Source organism: Lucilia sericata, unplaced genomic scaffold (genome assembly GCF_015586225.1).
Source record: "Lucilia sericata isolate MDLA Ls3-8-SP2 unplaced genomic scaffold, ASM1558622v1 Contig002033F_arrow, whole genome shotgun sequence".
In the NCBI taxonomy this organism is placed as follows: Eukaryota; Metazoa; Arthropoda; class Insecta; order Diptera; family Calliphoridae; genus Lucilia; species Lucilia sericata.
In genome coordinates, this window is record NW_023995896.1 from 16509 (window position 1) to 41723 (window position 25215).

Consider the following 25215-nt stretch of genomic DNA (forward strand, 5'->3'; position numbering starts at 1 on the left):
TTTGATTTAATTTATGTAAGGACATTGCAAAAGGACACTTTTTGTTCATCTCTCAGATTAGGTGAATCGTAATCGTCGTCGTCGTCGTGGCAGTGATATTTCTTTAAGTGTGTGAAAATATTTTCCCACTGATTTCAATTCGTAATAAGTTTTGGTTTTTTAGTTTTCTTAATTTATGCAAGATCACTCACCAACTAACCGGTTTGACCGGTCCACATGCATGAAGAACAACCAACTTACCCAACCATTTACTCCTTTAATAAATATCTCTGGTCATCAAATATCTTAGAAATAAAATTTAAGGACATGAAGTAAATTATTCAATGTTGATCTTGCTCGCGTAATCTTCTTTGAAGATCGCTACTTACTATTTGTTCTCCTCTACTGCTGCCGTATGAGAGATTGAAAAGGCTTGTGAATTATTTTTTATGAGATTTTTTATTTATTTATATAAAACTTTAATAAATGATGATAGTATGTATGAATGAAAATGTTGTTCTTTCGGCATTGTTGTTGTATTTATATTATGGTCAAATGATTTCATATTTAAAATTTCTTTCGTTACTAACTTGTATACATAGTTATATAGATTGTTGTCCTTCTGACTTCTAATAAATAATGGAATTTTGTTTTTGTTTTCTTTTAGTTTAAAACATATTTTTCTGTTTAAATAGGAACTTCTTAGAAATGTCGTCCCTTTAGATCATTGTTATTATTAAAAAATTGTTTTTGTTTTTACTAAAATGAAACGTTTAATAATAAATCCTTCAACTTAATGTTGATATTGTTGATGGGGATATTGTTGTTTCAAATTGTAGTCTTGTGCCTTTACGGGTGCATGATGGGGACGCAGCAGGTGTTGTTGCTGTTGTTGTGGTGGTTGAGGTGTGGGTATTTTGACTACAATATCAGTGGGTTCTCTAATGACTTCGGCCTTGAAACCTTCTTTGGGATCGGCGGTATATTTAACGGTACGTATAAAACCATCGGAATCGACTACTGAGTAACTGCCCTTGATTACGGAACCATCACGGACTTCTTTGCGATTTTGATAGTTGGTGAATTCATCATCCTTAACATCAAAACCGAATTGATAGGAGGAGTTTTGCTAAAGGGAGGGAGATATAGAGAAGATGGGAGAAAATTAAATTAGAAACTGTTGGAAGCAGACATGGAAAATTGTAATTTTGAAATAATACTAAATTACAATTTTTTTTGGGTTTAAAAGTACTAAACTAATTTTCCGCCAGACTATAGATATGTCTACCAACGAGATAAGCTAGTCTACAGAATAACTTATAGACTAGACTATAGACTAGACTACATATACTAGAGCATAGACTAGACTAGACTATAGACTAGACTACATAGACTAGAGCATAGACTAGACTATAGACTAGACTATAGACTAGACTATAGACTAGACTATAGACTAGACTATAGACTAGACTATAGACTAGACTATAGACTAGACTGTAGACTAGACTATAGACTAGACTATAGACTTGACTATAGACTTGACTATAGACTAGACTATAGACTAGACTATAGACTAGACTATAGACTAGACTATAGACTAGACTATAGACTATAGACTTGACTATAGACTTGACTATAGACTAACTATAGACTAGACTATAGACTAGACTATAGACTAGACTATAGACTAGACTATAGACTAGACTATAGACTAGACTATAGACTAGACTATAGACTAGACTATAGACTAGACTATAGACTAGACTATAGACTAGACTATAGACTAGACTATAGACTAGACTATAGACTAGACTATAGACTAGACTATAGACTAGACTATAGACTAGACTATAGACTAGACTATAGACTAGACTATAGACTAGACTATAGACTAGACTATAGACTAGACTATAGACTAGACTATAGACTAGACTATAGACTAGACTATAGACTAGACTATAGACTAGACTATAGACTAGACTATAGACTAGACTATAGACTAGACTATAGACTAGACTATAGACTAGACTATAGACTAGACTATAGACTAGACTATAGACTAGACTATAGACTAGACTATAGACTAGACTATAGACTAGACTATAGACTAGACTATAGACTAGACTATAGACTAGACTATAGACTAGGCTATAGACTAGACTATAGACTAGACTATAGACTAGGCTATTGACTAGACTAGACTAGACTATAGACTAGACTATAGACTAGACTATAGACTAGACTATAGACTAGACTAGACTATAGACTAGACTATAGACTAGACTATAAACTATACTATACCTTGACTATACTATAGACTAGACTATAGACTATACTATAGACTAGACTATAGACTATACTATAGACTAGACTATAGACTATACCTTGACTATACTATAGACTAGTCTCTTTTGAATGCTGATGTATTTCAAAATGTTGTCACTGACCAATGGACTTGACTGATCAGTAATTAATGGTCAGAATAGTTTGTTTTTGAACTTAAAGAATGTTGGTTTAAATTAAGAGCTGTTAAGATATGTTGAGTAATATGAACTTAAACTCGGATTTTTAAAAGCTTCGTTTTTGCATAAGGCAGTAAAGCTTTTTCTTGAAAAAGTTTTTTTTAATTTTTACTGCAAAGAAAAAATATTTTATCACTATTTTGAGGATTGAGGGCTTTCAAAATGTTGTCACTGAACAATGGACTTGAACTTAGCTGATAGACATGTTGAATTCGAACAAATTTGGACTAACACTTGTTGAAACCAGCTGTAGAGTACCACCAACTGAAGAAATATTGATTTAAAAATTTGTGACTCTTGAGATTTTCTTTATTTTATTAGTTTCAGTTATTCAAGTCAAAAACAATCCCAGGAAAAACTTACATTGAAAAGTAATGAGTTAAATAGCTAATAAAACCTCTTTTCACTACTTCTTCATTAGCATTTTAAGTCATTATTTTAACACGGTGATGTCATTGGAGGCAAGTACTTCTACGCACGCTTACAAATAGGGACTTAAAGAAGTACTTGCAATTTTCCTTACAAAACAGTTGTTGAGTAAGTTGTTTTGTTTTTTAATAATAAAAAGAGCCAGCTAGAATACGAACCAGGGGCTTCGGTTTGTTAGTCAAATGTTCTACACACTGCACCACTGCTTAGCTATTTTATTGCAGGTCAAATAATGGTTTTCACAAACAAAACTAATTTTGTTTTATTTTTTTAAAACACAATTCTTAAAACGCAATTAAATAAAATGTGCAAACAAAATGACAAAGCCGAAAATAAAGTACTTCTATATCAGATTATAAGAAAGTCATTACTAGAGTATTTCTATGTAATGCAGACGGTAAGTAGTAGTCATTGAAAAGTAAGTGGTTATGGAAGTACAACCCATTACCGAGTTTTTGCTGGGATTGTTTATTGTCCTAAACATAACCTTGTGTTGATAACCTTTTTTTTATAAATGTTGCATTAAGTTGTAGATGCATCTTTGTTAAGGTTGTTGAACGTAAATTTACATTGTAGTTTTTCTTGTCTCAATTTTATTGCATGGCATAATTTAACGATTAAAAGTGAATGAATTATTTGCTTTGAGAGATTCACATTTTCGCAATAGTTTATTGTAATTTGGTTTTTTTAATATTTTTCATGAACCTAAAGGCAAAATAAATTAATGAGATTTTTTTTTAATTTTATTTTAAAAATAAATTTAACAGTTTTTTTTTTGCCGGAAAATCTTTGTTTAATATAAATTGGAATGTTATTTTCTGTTTTTGATTAATTTTTTTTGCTACGTGGTCTTTTCAACTTTCATATTTGCTCTAGTTTTTAACGAGTTTCTGTTTGTTTGGCGGTGGTTGGGTTGGCTGTTGGGTGTTGGGTCTGGCCAAAAACACTTTTAACAAAAAAAGTATTTGTAACGCACTTTGTAAAAGATAAAAATGCGTTTCTAGACATTTGTGTTTTTGTAGTATCTTAACTATCCTCTCATATGTACATATGTATGTATGTGTGCAATATGATCTATGTTGCATAATAAATATTGTATTAATAATAGTCATGTTAGGTGTGCGTGTCACAACCATTACGCCGTCACATTAATAAAATTGTACACTCAACCATATTACAACAATTGCATACATACTGTACAATCAGTCTGTTGTATTGCAGCTTAGTTAGACATTCACTTGAAATAAATATGATTTTAAGTTTATTATTACACATTTTTTTCGTTTTCTTCATCTTTCTGCGGCTCCAGTGTCTTTTCTTTCTTAAGACCAAACATATGCGTTTATATTTTACATAAGACACGATTAAATCTAAAACTTGTGTGTCTGTGTTTGTTTTAAATATGATCTGCATATAGGCAATCAATATGTTGGTTAGACGGGGAGACTAGATCAGACATTATTACTCACACACCCACTTTTAATGGGTTTTTATTTAACTAAATCACTTGTGTTTCTTTCGAGAAAAAAAGTCAATAATTTTGAACAGCTGCGTGAGATTTTGGTTTAAAATCAATGTATGTGACAAAATATGGTGGACAATGGAGCTACTTCATATGTAAATTTTAAAAACTCTATAGTCTAGTCTATAGTCTAGTCTATAGTCTAGTCTATAGTCTAGTCTATAATCTAGTCTATAGTCTAGTCTATAGTCTAGTCTATAGTCTAGTCTATAGTCTAGTCTATAGTCTAGTCTATTATCTAGTCTATAATCTAGTCTATAGTCTAGTCTATAGTCTAGTCTATAGTCTAGTCTATAGTCTAGTCTATAGTCTAGTCTATAGTCTAGTCTATAATCTAGTCTATAGTCTAGTCTATAGTCTAGTCTATAATCTAGTCTATAGTCTAGTCTATAGTCTAGTCTATAGTCTAGTCTATAGTCTAGTCTATAGTCTAGTCTATAGTCTAATCTATAGTCTAGTCTATAGTCTAGTCTATAATCTAGTCTACAGTCTAGTCTATAATCTAGTCTATAATCTAGTCTATAGTCTAGTCTATAGTCTAGTCTATAGTCTAGTCTATAGTCTAGTCTATAGTCTAGTCTATAATCTAGTCTATAGTCTAGTCTATAGTCTAGTCTATAATCTAGTCTATAGTCTAGTCTATAGTCTAGTCTATAGTCTAGTCTATAGTCTAGTCTATAGTCTAGTCTATAATCTAGTCTACAGTCTAGTCTATAGTCTAGTCTATAGTCTAGTCTATAGTCTAGTCTATAGTCTAGTCTATAGTCAAGTCTATAGTCTAGTCTATATTCTAGTCTATAGTCTAGTCTATAGTCTAGTCTATAGTCTAGTCTATAGTCTAGTCTATAGTCTAGTCTATAGTCTAGTCTATAGTCTAGTCTATAGTCTAGTCTATAGTCTAGTCTATAGTCTAGTCTATAGTCTAGTCTATAGTCTAGTCTATAGTCTAGTCTATAGTCTAGTCTATAGTCTAGTCTATAGTCTAGTCTATAGTCTAGTCTATAGTCTAGTCTATAGTCTAGTCTATAGTCTAGTCTATAGTCTAGTCTATAGTCTAGTCTATAGTCTAGTCTATAGTCTAGTCTATAGTCTAGTCTATATCTAGTCTATAGTCTAGTCTATAGTCCTAGTCTATAGTCTAGTCTATAGTCTAGTCTATAGTCTAGTCTATAGTCTAGTCTATAGTCTAGTCTATAGTCCTAGTCTATAGTCTAGTCTATAGTCTAGTCTATAGTCTAGTCTATAGTCTAGTCTATAGTCTAGTCTATAGTCTAGTCTATAGTCTAGTCTATAGTCTAGTCTATAGTCTAGTCTATAGTCTAGTCTATAGTCTAGTCTATAGTCTAGTCTATAGTCTAGTCTATAGTCTAGTCTATAGTCTAGTCTATAGTCTAGTCTATAGTCTAGTCTATAGTCTAGTCTATAGTCTAGTCTATAGTCTAGTCTATAGTCTAGTCTATAGTCTAGTCTATAGTCTAGTCTATAGTCTAGTCTATAGTCTAGTCTATAGTCTAGTCTATAGTCTAGTCTAGTCTAGTCTAGTCTATAGTCTCTTCTAGTCTAGTCTATAATCTAGTCTATAGTCTGGTCTATATTCTAGTCTATAGTCTAGTCTAGTCTAGTCTATAGTCTAGTCTATAGTCTAGTCTACAGTCTAGTCTAGTCTATAGTATATATACAACATTACATTTCGTTATTAATATATTGTTGCCCAATATAAATTCTAAAACAAACAAACAACAACAATTATTGCCCAGCCACGCTAACACGACAAAAACATGTAATTAACGGATGAATGGAACTTCTAAATTTTATTAAATTTACAATCACTCAGACACACTCACTCATAAAATGGCAGTTACTTGCCACGGCAGCGCATAGAACCAAAGAAATCGAATAAAAGTGAAACTGTTTTTTTAGATTTTTGTTTTTGCACAAACATTTTACTTTAAATGAAAAAAAAACTAGGTTAAGGTAGTTCTTATTGTTTTTAATATTGGTAATGGTGATGGTGCTAGTGCTGGTGGTGGCATACCAAGATTGGGTGCAGCCTATGAAGTACACATCTATCTAACCATCTATTTATTGGTAAAAATGCATACGAGTGCGAATGTTCAAAACCTATTATGACATGATAAATTTATATTTTAGACCTAAAGCTGAATTTGAAAGTAAATTCTATATGTTGTTTCATGTTATGAATGTTTGAAAGAACTCAAATCAATATTTTTGGGTTTTACATTTTACAATATACATTGTTGCTGTGTTGCCAACTGACAAATTTGTAATTTATTTATGTGAAAAATAAAAAATTTATAAAAATTTAATGTTACTTTTTTATATAAATACATAGTAATAATTTATTTACACTGGCGTCATTTTGGGCTTTATGTAAATGTCAAGCAAAATAATTGTCCATGAATCATAATTTTATATAAAGAGAAAAATAAACAAGTTTAGAGACTATAATCAGGTTTGGCACGACTATTTAATGCCCTATTTTAGTTATCAGCGTATTTAAATGTTTTTTTTTTTTTAGAAATTTGGTTCCTGTGACAAAAATGGAATTAAAACGAAATGGAATTTGAAACTTAATTTAGGTAAATCTTTTTAAAGGGTCCAGGTCCTACAATATACCATTATTATAATAGAATATAAGCTTTTTGAGGTTCGAAAAATCGAACTTATGTTCGAAAAATTTTAAAAACTTTTAAAATAAAGTCTAAAACATGAGGATTTATAAAAAATTGCATTTTAACCTTATTTAAGGTCAATTTCTTAAATTTTATAAACTATAACTATGTAAATGCTACAATCTGGTCTAATGATTGTAGCATTTAACTCAGATAACACAATTTTAAAACTAAATTTATTAAAAACATAATAAACTGTTAAAAACGTTTTAATTTTTTGCAAAAGAAAAACCAGATATTAGGAAAATTTATAAAATTTCCTTAAAAGTAACAGCTGACATTGTTTGTTGATTAAACCAGCTTTCACATTTAATAAAAACAAAGGTTAGATTTATAACCCAGTGTAAACGCAGCACAATTAACAATTGGCTGTCTTGAAAAAAAACGATTAAAATTATAGTTAAAAATGAAAGGAAACCAATAAAACATTTTCATGTTTAATATCAAAAAACCAATAACGAAAGACACACTAAAATAACGATAAAGGAAAATGTTTAAAACTCGGACTAAACTAAAAGAAAAAAATTCAATCAATATAAATTTCCGTACGGAAGTTTATGGTAAAACACACACAACTTACAAAAAAAGTTACAAAATGAAATATGTTAAAAAATCTCAAATGAATGAATGAATAAAACTGCAGCATCCGTTTGTATGTGAAATTTTTCACTATTATCTCAGATATTTACTTTGAGTTAGATATTAGATGTTAGTTTGGTAGTTTCTTAAGTTTGTTGTGTTGCATTGTGTTCATAAACTTGAAGCACTGACACAATTGGTATTCATGCATGAAAACTTACTAAGAAAATACATTACATCGAGCCACACACACTGCATTACACTATTTGTAATGAATAATGCTGTTGCTGCTGCTGCTGCTAGTTGCAACTTTACAGCCAAAAATGTTACACAGTGCTTGTGAGTGTGTGTATTATTTGTATACAATGGTTACAATACAGTCCGTCATTTAGTTTTTCAGTCTATTTTGCCAACTGGCATGTTGGAAAAAATAATAATAAAATGTTAATATGAAAATACGAAAATGTTAATGACCTTTACGTGTTGTTTTTTGCTTGAATAGTTGTTGGGAACGTTATCATATGTGTGCGGCAACTGACTATGGTTAAAACGTCGTCGGTCGTCCAAATTATTTCTTATGGTAAATCTTTCAAAGCTCTCTTCCATTTGTTGTAACTCATATTCATTATTTTTTAGCATATTCATTAATTTTTATAAGTATAAATGTTTTTAATATAAATTTTACTTAAATTTATTACATTTATGATTTTATATGAAATTTTTGATATTAAAGTTTAAACAATGGCTGGTAATTTTTGTCTTCTTTTATATAAGCCGGTGTTAAAAAGTTCAAGTTTTATTACAAGCTCATTTTAAAAAAAAAGTGTGTTTTTTAGAGGAAGATATGTTGAAAGCTTAATGTTTTCATGTTATATACTTACATCATCATATTCCTCTTCCTCTTGTTCCAATTGTGTTTTTCCTTTAGGTCTGGGTGGCTGATATTGCTGAGCCAATTGTTGAGGTTGTGGTCTTCTGGGGGCTGGAGCAGCAGCTTGTGGTTGACGATAGGCTACTTGTTGGGGTTGATATTGTATCTAAAAGTAATTGAGGATATTTTATTTAGGATTTTTTTATATATCATGAAATTTTTTAGGAGAGGAAGTTTGATCAGAGTTATAGGGGAAGTTACAATCACCAATACTACAGGTTTCATTTGTCAAAAGTGGTCTTAAGCAATAATGATTTACCAGAGTATGATCTCTAACATACATATAGATGGAGGAATAATGGAATTGATCTTGTGATTATATTTTTTAGGAGAGGATTTTTACTCATAATACTATCTAAAGAGAATTTGCCATGGATAATATTACGATTCTGGTTTGTGTGCTGATGAAAGGTAATAAAGTGGACCAATTATTTTTCAAGTTGTAGGGGAAGTTAAAATCAATTTATATTGTCAAATGTGAACTAAATGAATAATGATTTAAGAGAGTTTGAAGACTAAGATAGATGTAGATGGGGATGAAGTAGAGTGTACCAACTACATATGTATATATCTAGTTTTAAGTGAAGTTACAATAAATAGTTATAGAAAGGAGTCTATTGTCAAAAGTGGACTAAATGAATAAGGATAGTTTGAACACTAGCATAGATGTTTGAAAACTAGCATAGGTATTTGTGTAAAGTTTAATGTAGGCAAATAGAAGGAAACGTAAAAGAAATTCTGTATCAGATGTTTAAAGAGAAGAATCATTTCACCAATTACAAGAGAACAATAGGTATTAATCAGTAAGGTTGGGGGAAAAGCAATGACTAAATTGATGCTGATGAAGTAAAACCGATATTTTCAATAATTTGTATGGAAAAAGATAATAAAAATACAATACCGGCACTTAATTGTTGATCCGAATTAATTTAAAGGGAATTGGATTGCACAATAATTTGACATATTCTTTATAAAATCGGATGAACAGATCTCTAGTGATGGTAAAATATAGCCCTCTACCGTCTAAATTTCCTGAACTGTGTTATTGATTAATTTGACTACTAACTAACTAACTAACTAACTACTAACTAACTAACTAACTAACTAACTAACTAACTAACTAACTAACTAACTACTACTAACTACTAACTACACTACTACTAACTAACTAACTAACTAACTAACTAACTAACTAACTAACTAACTAACTAACTACTAACTAACTAACTAACTAACTAACTACTAACTAACTACTAACTAACTAACTAACTAACTAACTAACTAACTAACTACTAACTAACTAACTAACTAACTACTAACTAACTAACTAACTAACTAACTACTAACTACTAACTAACTAACTAACTAACTAACTAACTAACTAACTAACTAACTAACTAACTAACTAACTAACTAACTAACTAACTAACTAACTAACTAACTAACTAACTAACTAACTAACTAACTAACTAACTAACTAACGAACTAACTAACTACTAACTAACTAACTAACTAACTAACTAACTAACTAACTAACTAACTAACTAACTAACTAACTACTAACTAACTAACTAACTAACTAACTAACTAACTAACTAACTAACTAATAACTAACAACTAACTAACTAACTACTACCTACTAACTAACTAACTAACTAACTAACTAACTAACTAACTAACTAACTAACTACTAACTAACTAACTAACTAACTAACTAACTAACTAACTAACTAACTAACTAACTAACTAACTAACTAACTAACTAACTAACTAACTAACTAACTAATTATATCGATTTACAATTCTGATAACAACATAAATAAATCGTGTAAAATATAAATTTTTAGGAAGATACGTTCCGCTCTATTATATCTTCTTCGAAATATGATAACTTAAAGACTCGAAACCCTATTGTGATGAACAATCCTTTAGAAAGGTAAACATAGATCTCATGGTTTCGAGTTCTTTTTTTAATTTTGTTGTCCTCTTCAATTGTAAAATTTTTTATAGTAAAGTGAAGATTTGAAAATAATTCTAAAGACTTCTTTATTTGTAAAGTTATTGTCTCTTTATCCTTAAAATGTAAGAGTCTTATTCCTGATCATTTATGATTTATAGAACAAATTTTGTACCATAATATATAATAAATTATTAGGAAAAAAGGTTCTAATACATTATGGGTTATGCGAAAATTATCTAATGTTTTAAATCTGAAAGTTTTCTTTTCCTAGCCGATTGTGAAAATAGTCGAAATTTTCTCGCAAATCTTTAAGTATTAGGGAGTGTTTAAAGAAGAGGAATAGACAGTTAAAGGGATGTATTGAATCCACAATATTAGTAATATTTTAGTTGGAAAACTGACTACGGAGTATGTGGGGGTAGGGTTTAGTTGAAAACTAAAAACGCAATCTTCTCATACCTGTTGAGGTTGATGTTGCAAATATTCGCGCACAACAGGAGCAACATAACCTTGTTGTTGTTGCTGTTGTTGAGAAGCACGAATCTATAACAACAAAATTATTTAAATACAACAAATATTTAAAAAAAGTCATATTTTTGAAATCCATTAATAAAAGAAAAACTCTCTTCAACACCTACTTGTTCCTGTACATTATCCTTGACACGCAATTGTTGACCAGGTTGTACATATTGTTGTTGTGTTTGTTCTGAATTCTGTTCATAAATGGGAGTTGCATCATTCGAAGGAGCTGCACCAGTTTGTTGTTGCAGCTGTTGATAGTATTGGCGCAAGTAAGCTGGATCAATTTGTTGATGTTGTTGCCCAAGCGAATGACCAATTAAGGCCAATGAAAAAATTATCACAAATGAACGCATGATTTTTAAAAAATATTTATTTGTCTGTTTTAGTTTTAAATGTGTTTATTCTTTTGTGTTTTTTTATTTTTATTTAATTAATTAGCTGGTATTATTTAGCTATTTAAAAATGTTTGTTATTTTTTTTTTTTTTTTTGGCCAAAATGTTATTTCATCACTTGTTGCCAAATATTCACAAACAAAAACTAAGTTACACTCTCACACACATTCGTCGATCGCACAAAATCAATCACACACACACTTGATAGCGTTTAACTGTAAACCGTAGATTACGTCCTCGTTAAATGCGGTAACAAAAGTATCTGCACATAACGTTACTGCATCATGAGCTTTTATAGTTGCACCTACAAACAATTATTAACTTGGCTTAAAGTTTCAATTCAAACTGTCTGTTTCAGTTTTTTTTTTCAGGTACTTCCCTCTCGTGCCCCCTCGGCATACCCCTTCGTATGGCCACTTTTAAAGAGATCACCCGAAAATACTAACCAAAACGAACAACGAATAGAAGACATTCAAATACCAAACGACAACATTTACACAAACAAACATAGAGATAAATACATGTTGGTTGGTTGGTAGGTTTGTTGGTAAGTACGAATCTTTTATTTTTTATACAAATACAAATACAGATACAAAGATACAACATACAACTTAACTACAGTTATACATAGAAATGTAACAATGTAGTTGTTGTAGTACCACTGTCATGCGCAGAGTTGTTTGAGGAGTTTTTTAAATGGTTAATTGTTAACGGTTAAAATAATGTTTAAACTGCTAATACCCGTTATTCGTATTCATACTCATGTCTGTTTGTCCGCCTGATTGATACTCTTACTCTCACTTTCAATGTTGCAAATTGTTGTTGCTTACATAGTACAAGTACATAAATACATATTTTGAAAATTTTTTTCTTGTCTTTTTTCTTAAGACCCACTAAATATTCCCCTGTTCAGGTGACGTTTTTTTTTGTAACCGGTTCAGTAAAAATTTTGTCTATTTTTGTTTTATAACATAAAAGAGAGAAATAATTTTCTTTTCCACTCTTTGTTGCAAATTTGCAAAAAAAAGGTTTAACTATAATGATAAGAGTTGCCAGAATTTGCATTTTTATTGGATTGTTTACTAGAGTTTATATAGTTTAAATGCTGTTTAAACAACTATTTGTCATTTAAACTTGTTGTATGTTATTTAATATTGTTAATTATGCTGTGCACGAAGTTTGCAAATTCTCTTTTGATTGATCAAATGCGAAATTCGGTTAATTAGGTTAATTTTCATTACACTTCATTTGTTTTCTTTTATTATAACTCTTTAATAAGTGGGTTTATATAAAGTTGTCAAAAATTTGCTGACAATCACTTTTACTTACATATTTTATATAACCTCGGAGTTTTTAAAGACAAGATGAATTCTTTTATGATTCCCTTGGAACCACCCCAGACCTACATTCTTCATTCGATTCTTAAAGTTTTCTCTGGCAAACTTTTACTGTTTCTCAAATTATATAAAGTCGCAAAATTTGATTTACGATATTTTTGACCTTGAACAATATACACTTATAATACATTCTTTACAGTTTCCGACGATAACATTTAATAGGATATTAAATGACACAATACTAGTCCTATTACTGATTCTTTAAGGTTAAGAAAGGTTTTAATTTAACATCCTAAAAGGGGATAAAATAACACTTTTTAGGCATTTTGCCGGGTAAATATATCCATATGTATTTAATAAGAACTTAAGGAAATACCGGCCTTCCAATTTATATACTAAATACATGCTGTAAATAAAGAGGCATAAACAAATTTTGCATAATTCAGAAATGAAATTGGCACACTAACCTAGCTAAAATGATTTCGTCATCATAAATTCCTAAATATTTTGAAAACTAAATATTAAAAATGTAAACAAATCACTATTATGATTTGTTATTTTTAATATAAATTAAGAAATACTTAAATTCCAGTTAACCAGTTTCAAATCCCTATATTATCCTATAAATCTATATGTGTGTCGAAAATAAAATAGTGGTCATTTTCCTATTTCAATTAGCATGTTGTTTATGGAAATTGTTTTTTAAAAACACACTTAAAACTCCATTTGAAACCGTTACTAAAAAATGTATTTATACGTCCACATCAGGGTTGGCAAAGTTAATAAATTGTGTTATTGCAAAGTGGAGTTTAGAATGTGAATTATTTAATGGATTCTCTTTTTATAAAATCGATGTTACTCACTTCGAAGGTAACTACCTAACTAACTAACTATCTAACTAACTAACTAACTAACTAACTAACTAACGAAGAACGAAAGAACACGAACGAACGAAAGAACGAACGAACGAACGAAACGAACGAACGAACAACGAACGAACGAACGAACGAAACGAACGAACGAAACGAACGAAACGAACGAACGAACGAACAAAACGAAACGAACGAACGAACGAACGAAACGAACGAACGAACGAACGAACGAACGAACGAACGAACGAAAGAACGAACTAACGAAGAACGAACGAAACGAACGAACGAACGAACGAACGAACGAAGAACGAACGAAACGAACACGAACGAACGAACGAAGAACGAAGAAACGAACGAAACGAACGAACGAACGAACGAACGAACGAACGAACGCGAACGAACGAACGAACGAAAGAACGAACGAACGAACGAACAAAGACGACGAAGAACGAACGAACGAACGAACGAACGAACGAACGAAAACGAACAAACGAACGAACGAACGAACGAACGAACGAAGAAACAAACGAACGACGAAACGAACGAACGAACGAACGAACGAACGAACGAAACGAACGAACGAACGAACGAACGAACGAACGAACGAACGAAGAACGAACGAACGAACGAAACGAACGAACGAACGAACGAACGAACGAACGAACGAACGAAACGAACGAAACGAAAGAACGAACGAAGAACGAAGAACGAAAGAAAACGAACGAACGAACGAAACGAACGAACGAACGAACGAACGAAAACGAAACGAACGAACGAAAAACGAACGAAGAACGAAACGAACGAACGAAGAACGAACGAACGAACGAACGAACGAACGAAAACGAACGAACGAAAACGAAACGAACGAATAACGAACGAACGAACGAACGAAACGAACGAACGAACGATACGAAGAAGAGAAACGAACGAAACGAACGAACGAACGAACGAACGAAAAGAACGAACGAACGAACGAACGAACGAACGAACGAACGAACGAAACGAACGAACGAACGAACTAACGAACGAAACGAAAGAACGAACGAACGAACGAACGAACGAACGAACGAACGAACGAACGAACGAACGAACGAACGAACGAACGAACGAACGAACGAAGAACGAACAAAACGAACGAACGAAACGAACGAAAACGAACGAACGAACGAACGAACGAACGAAACGAACTAACGAACGAAAGAACGAACGAACGAACGAACGAACGAAAACGAACGAACGAAACGAACGAACTAACTAACGAACAACGAATAACGAAACTAACGAACTAACGAACTAACTAACGAACGAAACGAACTAACTAACTAACGAACTAACTAAACTAACTAACTAACTAACTAACTAACTAACTAACTAACTAACTAACTAACTAACACCTAACACTAACTACTAACTAACTAACTAACTAACTAACGAACTAACTAACTAACTAACTAACTAACTAACTAACGAACTAACTAACTACTAACAACTAACTAACTAACAACTAACGAACTAACTAACTAACTAACTAACTAACTAACAACACTAACTAACTAACTAAAACAACTAACTAACTAACTAACTAACTAACTAACTAACCTAACTAACTAAACTAAAAAAATACTAACTAAACTACCTAACTAAATAACTACTAACTAACTGAAATAAACTTAGTATTAACTGCAAATACTTTGCACTACCACAATAACTATCAATGTATCTGCAACTTGCAACAGTCGCTTAGTGCAATTCTACATTCCTGTTCCCATCCGTGATTCAAGTGTAGTTGTATGTTATGTATGTATTATGTTAAGTGTCTCTGTTTGTTTAAAACTCTCATATGTAGGTTACTAACTGTAATTGATATTTCGAATGTTTCAATTTTTATTTTTGTTGATTTTATTGCATCTTTGGTTTTTTCATTTTATTTTAAGTAAACCACATATAGTTTGACCCAAATTCGATTTAATGATACTTGTCTGTCTGCAGATTATAGAACACTACTACTTTATATTACATTGCACTACAATTGCAGTTTACATACATACGCATGCGCAACTTGAAGTTTGAAATGAAAACGAGTGTGTTTGCACCAACACCTAACATACATAGATATTTAATACTATAAATATGTAATTAAAAAACAATATATTTATGTACATATAAAGGTTTTATGTAAATGTATGTCTATATAAGTTTACAGTTCTTTTTTCGTTAGACATCATTTGTAGGGTTTTGAATTTGGTTTAACCGTTATGTTTCTTTGTTGGTATTTGTTTTTTTTTTATATTTTTTGCTTCATTATTGTCTAAGAGCATGTGCAATAATCATTTAATTGATATTTGATGCTTTTGAATTTACCCAAATTGCGGTCTACGTGATCTTATATATCAAATAAGTACATATCTGTTCATATTTGTCTATACATACATATTTATGTAGATACGTTTATACTTTTAAAAAATGTATACATGTATCTTATGTTGAACAAAATATAAACAGATTACTTAACCAAAATTTTACTATATCATTTAATTATATTTTTTTTCTTTTTTTTCACGTTATGCCTTCGTTTTATTATTAACAATATAACTTTACAATTACTTTTACGAGTACAAATTATGAATGTATGTATCTGTATCTATGAGTTTGTTATTATTTTGTTATTGTTACAATTCTTTTATTATTCAAATACAATAAAGTATTTGTGGGTTGTGACCTTTGCGATCTATTAACACATTTTTCAGTTAAACCTAAACCAAAGGTTTGCTCAATTTTACATAATTAGTTTTTAATTAGTTTTGAATAGTAAAAAAATATTACTACATTTTTAATTTAATCAATAAAATATATTAAAATGACCTACTCTTAGATAACATACTAACTAAATACAAGGATCTTTCATTTGATTTTCAGAAAATTTAGCAAACTTATTTGTATAACGTTTAAGAAAGATCAAAAACCTTTTATATTTAAATTTTTCATTTCAACAAAATTTGCGAATAAATGCTGGTCTAGAGATTTTAATTATCCATGCAAAATTGCAAATTGTTAAATAATACGTATTCTTTACAAACAATTGTTTTAAAATCCGTGGGATTTTACTGTTTCTAAATGTTTAATGTTTTTTTTTTTTTTTTGTAAGCTGCCGATAAGTGAAAGTAACTGTCATGTTTTACTTATTCATAAAACTGGTAAATAGCACACCCTAATTTAATTATTCCATTTTGAATTAAAAATTTAAATATGTTCAATGATATGTATTTTTGTTTGGTTTTACACACATAAATTCGAACATAAATAATTGCTAAACTTGCTACTTAAACTATTTTACTTTTGATCAAACATTTCTTTATCGTTTGTACGACCTTGAACTCATAATTCTATACAGCGAGATATTGAATATATTTCGAGTACGACGTTTATACGGAGACAGTCGTATGTTTGTCTCAGTTTCAAGCGATAAAAAGTTCTTTAATAACTTAACAAAATTTTTTTAGCCCAGCTATAGTCTGGCAAAGATGCCCTCATATTGATCAGTCAATCAGACCATTAGTTCACAACAATAACAATTATTCTTATTTCCCTTTATATTTCTCTCCTCGAAAATATTTTCTTATAGGTATGACTTTCAGGATGATTGGCCCAAAACTTTATTAACCTTCTTTATTAACTTTATGAACCTTCTAAATTCGATTGGAGTGCCGTTTTATCATAAATATTGCAAAAGTTATGTGGAATATCTGATGAAGGTCATGGCACTATTCGATCTTATCTATACGCCCCTGACTTTCCGATATTTTCTCCAGCGAATGGTATTATGGAAAATTCAATATTCAGACCCTATCACTTGAGATTAATAAAGTATCAATTAGTCCTATTATGCCGTTAAGTCTAATTGGTCCACTGATCAAATATCACATAAAAACTAGGCAGAGACATTAACACAATTATTGAAATTATAGAGAATATATGGACGATTTTCGATATAATGCCTTTAATAGGACAATTGTGAAGCGAACTTTACAAAATTTTAAAGAATAATATATTTACTTTAGTAGGTATATGATCAAAACTATTAAGGCATAAAGTGCTTTAGGGCGGGTTTCTTATTACTCAGTTAAATGTGACTTAACTTGCTATTAGATTAAACTCGGAACAAATTTTGGTGGACTTTAACCAAAGATTGTGTTTTTAGCAATCAATTTAAGAACACTTAACTTTGTTAGTATTGCCAACTTTTCTATCAACAAGTAAGAGTGTTATATTCGGCTGTGCCGAATCTCATATACCCACCATCAAACCGTATGCCGTAAAAGGAATGCCCCCATATAAACATCAGGGTGATGTTTGGAATATAGCTTAAGACAATTATGGACCGAGCTCTTTTGAACTAACAAAATATTAATTTTTAATATTTTGTACTGTACTTGTAATTATCAGAGTTTTCTTCATCAAATTTTCTAAAGAGGATCTCATATGTGGTGTATGGTCAATTGTTGACCTATCCTCATAACTTTTTGTAGACTGATTTTGGTTCATATAAAACTTGTTTACATTCGCTGTTCTCGCATTTTTATGCCGGCAATTAGCGTTCATGTAATTTTATAAAGTGGCTTATATGGGGGGGTAGGGTGAATTACCGACACATTCCGCATGAAATTCGGAGCGAATTTCATAACCGTATTTCATAACTCATATTTTTAAGCCAGTAATGATCGTTTAAGAAATTTTCTAAAGGGGACCTTGTATGGGCGGTAGGGTAAATTATGGACCGATCCTCCCTAAATTTAATGGAGAGATTTTGGCACGCATTAAACTTATGTGCGTCAATTTTCGTCACTACATTAATATTTTTAAGCCAGTAATGAGCAGTATATTTATTTGCAGAGGGGGCCTTATATGGGGGAAGGGTCATTTATGGGCCGATCCAAAAAAAAAATGGTACTGAGATTTTGGCTCGTAAGAAACTTACGTGTGTAGCATTTCATCGCTTTACTCTTATTTTTAAGACAGTAATGAGCGTTAAAGCTATTTCCTGAAGTGGACCCAATAGGGGGAGAAGGGCCAATTATGGACCTATCCATATTAAAGTTATTAAAAAGATTTTGGCTCGCGAGGAACTTAATTGTGTAAAATTTTATTGCTATATTCGTATTTTTTAGCCAATAATGAGCGTTAAAGTCATTTTCAGAAGGGGACCTTATATGGGGGGTAGGGTCATTTATGGGCCGATCTTAAAAAAAAAATCGTAGAGCGATTTCGGTTCGTAAGAAACTTATTTATACCGAATTTCATCGCTATACTCGCATTTTTGGACCAGTAATGAGTGTTAAAGTAATTTTCTAAAGGGGACCTTATATGAGGGGTAGGGTCAATTATGGACCGATCCTCAAAAAATTTGGTAAAAAGATTTTGGCTCATATGGAACTTATTTATGTCGAATTTCATCGCTATACTTGTACTTCTGAAGCAGTTATGCCCGTTGAAGCTGTTTTTTGGAGGTCCACTTGTATGGGGGCTATCCGAAAAAGTGGACCGATATTGCCCATTTTCAATACCAAACAAACCTTAACAATAGAGAATATTTATGCAAAATTTCAACTGCCTAGCTCCTCTCGTGTGGTCCCTATCGTGATTTCAACAGACAGACGGACAGACGGACGGACGGACGGACGGACGGACAGACGGACAGACGGACGGACATGGCTAGATCGTCATAGAATTTAATAGGGACCCGGAATATATATACTTTTATGGGTCTATGAGCAATATTTCGATGTGTTACAAACGGAATGACAAAATCAATATACCCCCCATCTTTTTTGATGGTGGGTATAAAAATATAAACAATAAACAGCTGTTAATGTAACTGAAAAACAAACAAAAAAAGATTAAACTAGGTTTAATCTATGAAAGTAATGTATAATAGCAAATGGTTAAACTTCTCCAGACAATTAAATGAACTAAACGATTCGAAAGTCTACGCCTTATGAAATGAAAATATCGACAATTTTGTTATTGAAAATCTTAACAACTATTTATCCTTCCAAATAAATATCAAACCAAATTTAGAGTTGTAGTTTTTTTTTTGTTTTTTTTATTATTAATTTAGTTAAAATTATTATAATGATTTAAATATTTATTACACAGGTGTTATAACAGTTTTTTTTATTTTAATGGAGGATGTTTTTCATTTATTCCAAATTAATGTTTTTATTTAATAAAATCGTGAACTATGGGTTTTTTTTCTTCTTTTACGAATCGAATTTTTCTTTCATGTATTTTTTTTTAGTAAATTTTTCATTTTGTAAAGATGTTAAATTAAAAAATAGTAAATATATAATAATAGAGAGATTTTTTAATTAATTAAATAATTAATATTGTGATGTACCCAAAACACTATACATCAAACGGTTGAAGGATCCACTTTGACGAATGGTTTCATCGGTTGTGTTTACCACCTATGAAATAAAGAAAGAAAGAAGAAGAAATAATTTAGTCAGAGATTTCTTTGATGTATGATTGGAATATTTAATGACATTTGACATTAAATATTTTTTGCTGTTATTTTGAGTAGGAGGTATTATAAACATAATTTTGTTTAATTAAATTTCTTTTAATAAGTTTCGAAATAATGGCGTAGTTTTATACTTACATTGTACGACGGACCGGAAATGGGCGCTGATTGTTGTACTGGTTTCTATAGAATCGAAGAAATATAGAAATTAATATTTATTATTTATTTCAAATTAATATATGATAACATCATATGAATTGTTTTTTCTTTTGATTTAATGATACAAATAAATTGTTTAGTTTTACTTTTAAATAAATCAAATGCATTTAAATTAATTAATAATTTTTGAACAAAAATATGATGTATGTTTAGTTTTGTTTTATATATACACAATAATGAGTATTAGTTAATGTATGATTAATGTTAATTGTTAATCATTTTCAAAAGGCTTTTTCAATGGCTACACATTAAGCTATACTTGGGTTAATAAAGATTCAACTTAAATACATAATTAATTAAATTTTTACAATTACAAGGTACAATATTAATACATATTTTAACCAAATTAGTATTAACAACTACTGTTCCTAAAATGCGGGCAATTTTTTACTACAAAACAAATTTTAAACAAAAAAAAGTACACAATTTACAATAATTTACAGCTGAGGCATTTAAATAAGAAAACAAAAAAGTAAGAGAGAGAGATACATAGAAAGAAAAAATGATTGAACAAACAGTGATTGACAGGACATAATCGAACTGACATATTTTTTTGAGCTGACGTAACGATAAGTGATTGATATTGATTTGATATGACGAGAGAGAGAGAGAGCGAACGAGCGAGAATAGTGTGTATGTGTAAGAAGAGGCAGTGATATTTACTGCTGGTGGTCACTCACTAACTTCTCTGATCTTACCTTTCCTGGAACCATTCTATTGGGATGGAAAACCTTTGGTTGCACTGGTACTGTTACTTCTTCAGTGAAAGCAGCATTGCCATAACCCTCCTCTTGAATGGCTCTATAGGTTTCACTCCTGGATGGATCATAGACAACTGTTTTCTTGTAACTGTCATCGTAAAGTGACGTAATGTGTTTTGGTTTGTTGTTGTTATAGTTGTTTAATAAATTATTAAGTGCAGCGTGTTATAGTTGTTCATTAGACATCATCAAATTCATTCGGTTTTCATCATTGATTTTGAACCATTTTTTTATAATATTTTGAGATTTTGGTTTTATTTTATTATAGATTTTGTTTATATTTATATTTTATTTTTTTGGACGAGTAGAGATTTATTTTTATTTTAGAGCGTAGAGTGAGAAGAGAGAAAAAACAGGATGTGCACAAAATAAGTTAGAATTAGTTTTAAAAAAAATGTTTTTGGTAAATTTGCAAAACAACTCAAATGACAGTTTAAATGACAATTTCCAATTCAATCTTAATTTAAAGAATTAATTTCATTAAGAAAGGTGTTAGAACTACTACATTAGCGATAAATAAAAAAAGAAAAGTTTCTAGCTAAACATTAGTGGACAAGCGTGACAGATAATTTTAGACATTTTTATTGAAAGAAAAGGAAATAATTTTGAGTTTTAAGATTTTCTAGTACAAATTTTTGTTAGCCACATAAGCGTTTCATTATTATTATTTTTTTTTTTGCTTTTAAGTATCATCATTAGCTTAGGGAAAACGGATATTTGGTTGGGAGTATCTTGGTGGGAATAATTGTGTATCAATAGGGTAATTATAGGGTTTAGAATAGTGTTGGGTTTGGAATAAATTTCTTCTAGTATTATTTTCAAAGATTTTTTGTAAAATCAAATTGAAAAGTTGGGTTTTTTGCTCTAGTTTTTTATTATTCTCAATGATGATATAGTTGTTCCAGCTGTTTTTGTCGCTGTTCACGTTGTTGTTGTTCTTGTAGTTCTTTCTGTTTTTGTTGCTCCAGTATTTTATATTTTTGTTCCAGGAAAGATAGATCGATGAAAATTCTAATATTAATCGTGCAGCTAATTCTTCTTAACACTACTTGTCTTTAAAACTAACTTTTATTTGTTTTAATATAGATATAGTTACGTTTTTAAAACGTATTTGTTTTATCGTTTTATTGGGAATGTTTAAAAATTGTTTTTTATTGTAATAAATTTTGTTTATTGGGTTGCAGTGTTAATTTCCAGTAACAAAAAAAAAACAGAGTTGATTTTAAAAACAAAATCAACCACCAAAATAAAACGGAAGTATGCTCTTTTTTGCCAGAACGTGAAGATAACAACAGAGTTTCAATGTGTTTCTTTTATTAAATTTGAAACAAATGGAATTGAAATTATTCATTTTTTGTTATTTATCTTCACATAAAAATTAAAAAATCATATAGCATTTGAATATAAAAATTCATTTTATTTACACCAAAATAAAAACTAGATGTTTTTTGTAAAACAAGGGAAATTATTTAATAAATCACTTTAACACACTTTACTTTATTTTTCTTAAAAAATGTATTTTATTTTTTACAAAAGTTGTATTATGAAGTGTTTTAAAAAATAATAACCCTATTTTAGGTATCTTTAAATTAAAATATTTTGCCAATTTCATTGGGTTTCAAAATAAATAAAAATTTGAATTTTTTCATATTCATTTTTGAAAAAATTTCTGATTTGTTTGGGAAAACCAAAGAAAATTTTATATTTTTATAAATAAAAGTAATAAAGTCTAAAAATACTAGTTTTTAATTGGTGTAGGTTTCATATCAAAAAATATCATGTTTCGATTTCAAATGCTGTCTAGATAAAGAGCATATTTTTAATTAATATTTTAAAAAGTTAAAAAGTTTGTTTTTTTAATAAGTGTTAATAAAATATTAAAAATCATATTAATATTATTAAAAAAATATTAAATTTAAATAAAAACTAATATTTAATTGACAAAAACATAAAACTGGTTTTCAAAAATACAAAATCCGTAACGCTGTGTAGTTAAAGTTTCTTAAAAAAAAGAACACAAGAAAACTACAAATTTGTCGATAAAAAGGAATTTTTAACAAAAATTGTTAAAAAAAAAAATACTACAGACAACAAAAAACATAAAATTATTTAAAATAAATAAAACAAAAACTACTGGGAACACAACATATAATTTGTTTACAATAGAAAGATTTGAAAAATAACTACTTTTCAAATCAATTTACTCAAAATATCAGTGTAAACAAAGAAATATATGTTTGGATTAAAGGTATACATCAAAATTGTGTAGAATTTTTGTGTAATTAATTGTATTTTACGGGAAAAGTTACAAAAGCAAGCAATAGTTAACAAATACAGATTTACTAAATGGGATAGTATTGAATTTTTCTAGAGTTTACAAAGAAATCTAAATACCAACTACTAAATTTAGAACATATCTAAGATATGATATAATAATGATCAGCAGGATCAACAAATTTCTAATTTTAAAATGATTTGTGAAGAAAAAAAAAAAGAAATACTTAAATAGATTTGTTTTATAACTCATTTTTACCGGTCAAGTTTTGTTGGCAAAGGACGATGCAAAGCACTCTTCCATATTGCATTATTGACACTACAACAAATAATATAGAGTCGACAAAAAATATATATGTATATCACATCAATTTATATATAAAACACATTTGGTTTAATTGTTTTTGAATTATTTTGTTTGTTTTAAAAGGGTTTACGGTTGAACGTGCATTTATATAGAAAGAACACAGCATATCTCACAATATTTATATTAAAAAACGTTGATATCGTTGGAATTTCCAAAAAAAAAGTAAATAAATAGATTATTCATATTAAAAGATTAGTACAAATTACATAGATTTTCTTATAAATTTGTTTATTTGGCAGTGTAGCTTGTGGTTTAAGTGTAGCCTTTGCTAATTTTGTTTAGAAACCTAATTTGCTGTTAATTCAAAATTTAGTATAATTTGTTTGTATTTTAGTGTAAATCTTCAACGGTTTTGTATTAATTTAAGCGCAAATGCTTAATCTCAGTTTAAGCAATTTGTTTTATTTTTCTTTCAAACGTTTTAAATTAAACGGAGCTTTTTATTCTGGTATAATTCATATTAGTATATATATATTTTTAAGGGGTTTTATGATAAAAATCAAGATACTTACGGAACTGTTTGGCGGATGGTGCTTTCAATGTTGTTATCAGAGTACAAGCCAATGGGAGAGTTGAATTGTTTGTGGAAAACCTTAAAATTTAGAAAAATATAACAAATATTTGCAAATATTTTCAAATTTCTGTTAAAAACTTACTTTGCCAGAATCAGCATCTTGACCAACAACTCTGTGCAACATGGTGTCGGCAACACGTTGCTTCATTACACTATCATGGAAATCATGATGGGGATGGGCACGTACAGCTGGGTTAGGGTAGTGTCTCAAATAGGATTCTGTGGTGGGAGCATCTTTTTTCACTTTAGCACCGGGCAAAACCAGTGGAGTTGTTCGGTAGGGCTAAAAATATTTCAATTAAAAGTAATCAAATTAATGTAACTATTTTTTGCGATTACGTCTATATATTTTGTTCAATTTTAAATTGTTTATTATTTTTTAAATTGTTTTGTTGTTGTTTATATTTTATGAGTTATTTTTATATAAATATCTGTTTATATGTTTGAGTCTGCAATGTGTGCGAAATGTGAGTCTTATATACTAATCAATATATTAAACGTATGGCCCCTATTTCTACTACTCATCTACATCTATATAGATATTTAAATATAAAAATAAATTTCTCGCAGAATACGTCCAGAATCATGAAAAATCGAGAACATTTGGTAGAAGAAAATGGAAAATATTCATATACAAACGATAATATGTAGATTTTCAAAAAAATTAAAGAAACAAACAAATTTATAGGCGAAATATTTTACTGTCTGTTTATATTGTTGGTTATTTTCAAAAAAAAAAAAAAAATGCTCCTCCTTTACTC

At 29.7% G+C, this 25215-nt stretch overlaps 2 protein-coding genes across 19 annotated transcripts in view; both read right to left on the reverse strand.

The window, feature by feature from the left end:
- Window positions 1–419: 419 nt before the first annotated feature.
- LOC119613259 (cuticle protein 21) lies at window positions 420–11796 on the reverse strand. Of its 2 annotated transcripts, XM_037969253.1 has the most exons (4): window positions 11254–11796; window positions 11075–11158; window positions 8606–8761; window positions 420–1108 (listed from the first exon to the last, which is right to left on the reverse strand). In XM_037969253.1, the coding sequence occupies exons 1-4, from the start codon at window positions 11488–11490 to the stop codon at window positions 773–775; spliced, it is 813 nt and encodes a 270-aa protein (XP_037825181.1). In that variant the 5' UTR covers window positions 11491–11796; the 3' UTR covers window positions 420–772. The 2 variants fall into 2 exon arrangements, with proteins under 2 accessions (XP_037825181.1, XP_037825182.1); XM_037969254.1 differs by lacking the exon at window positions 11075–11158.
- Window positions 11797–19942: 8146 nt separating this feature from the next.
- Window positions 19943–25215, reverse strand: part of LOC119613257 (PDZ and LIM domain protein 4) — a 30938-nt gene continuing 25665 nt past the window's right edge. For 5 of the 17 annotated variants that reach the window (XM_037969236.1, XM_037969238.1, XM_037969244.1 and 2 more), the window contains 6 exons: window positions 24537–24737; window positions 24393–24472; window positions 23773–23832; window positions 21177–21327; window positions 20398–20442; window positions 19943–20203 (listed from right to left, as the gene is read on the reverse strand). In XM_037969236.1, the coding sequence (XP_037825164.1) occupies window positions 20117–20203; window positions 20398–20442; window positions 21177–21327; window positions 23773–23832; window positions 24393–24472; window positions 24537–24737 (624 nt within the window). In that variant the 3' untranslated portion in view covers window positions 19943–20116. Of the gene's footprint in view, window positions 20204–20393; window positions 20443–21176; window positions 22251–23772; window positions 23833–24392; window positions 24473–24536; window positions 24738–25215 lie in introns of those variants that run through there. The other 12 variants (XM_037969237.1, XM_037969241.1, XM_037969248.1 and 9 more) reach the window with 7 other exon arrangements.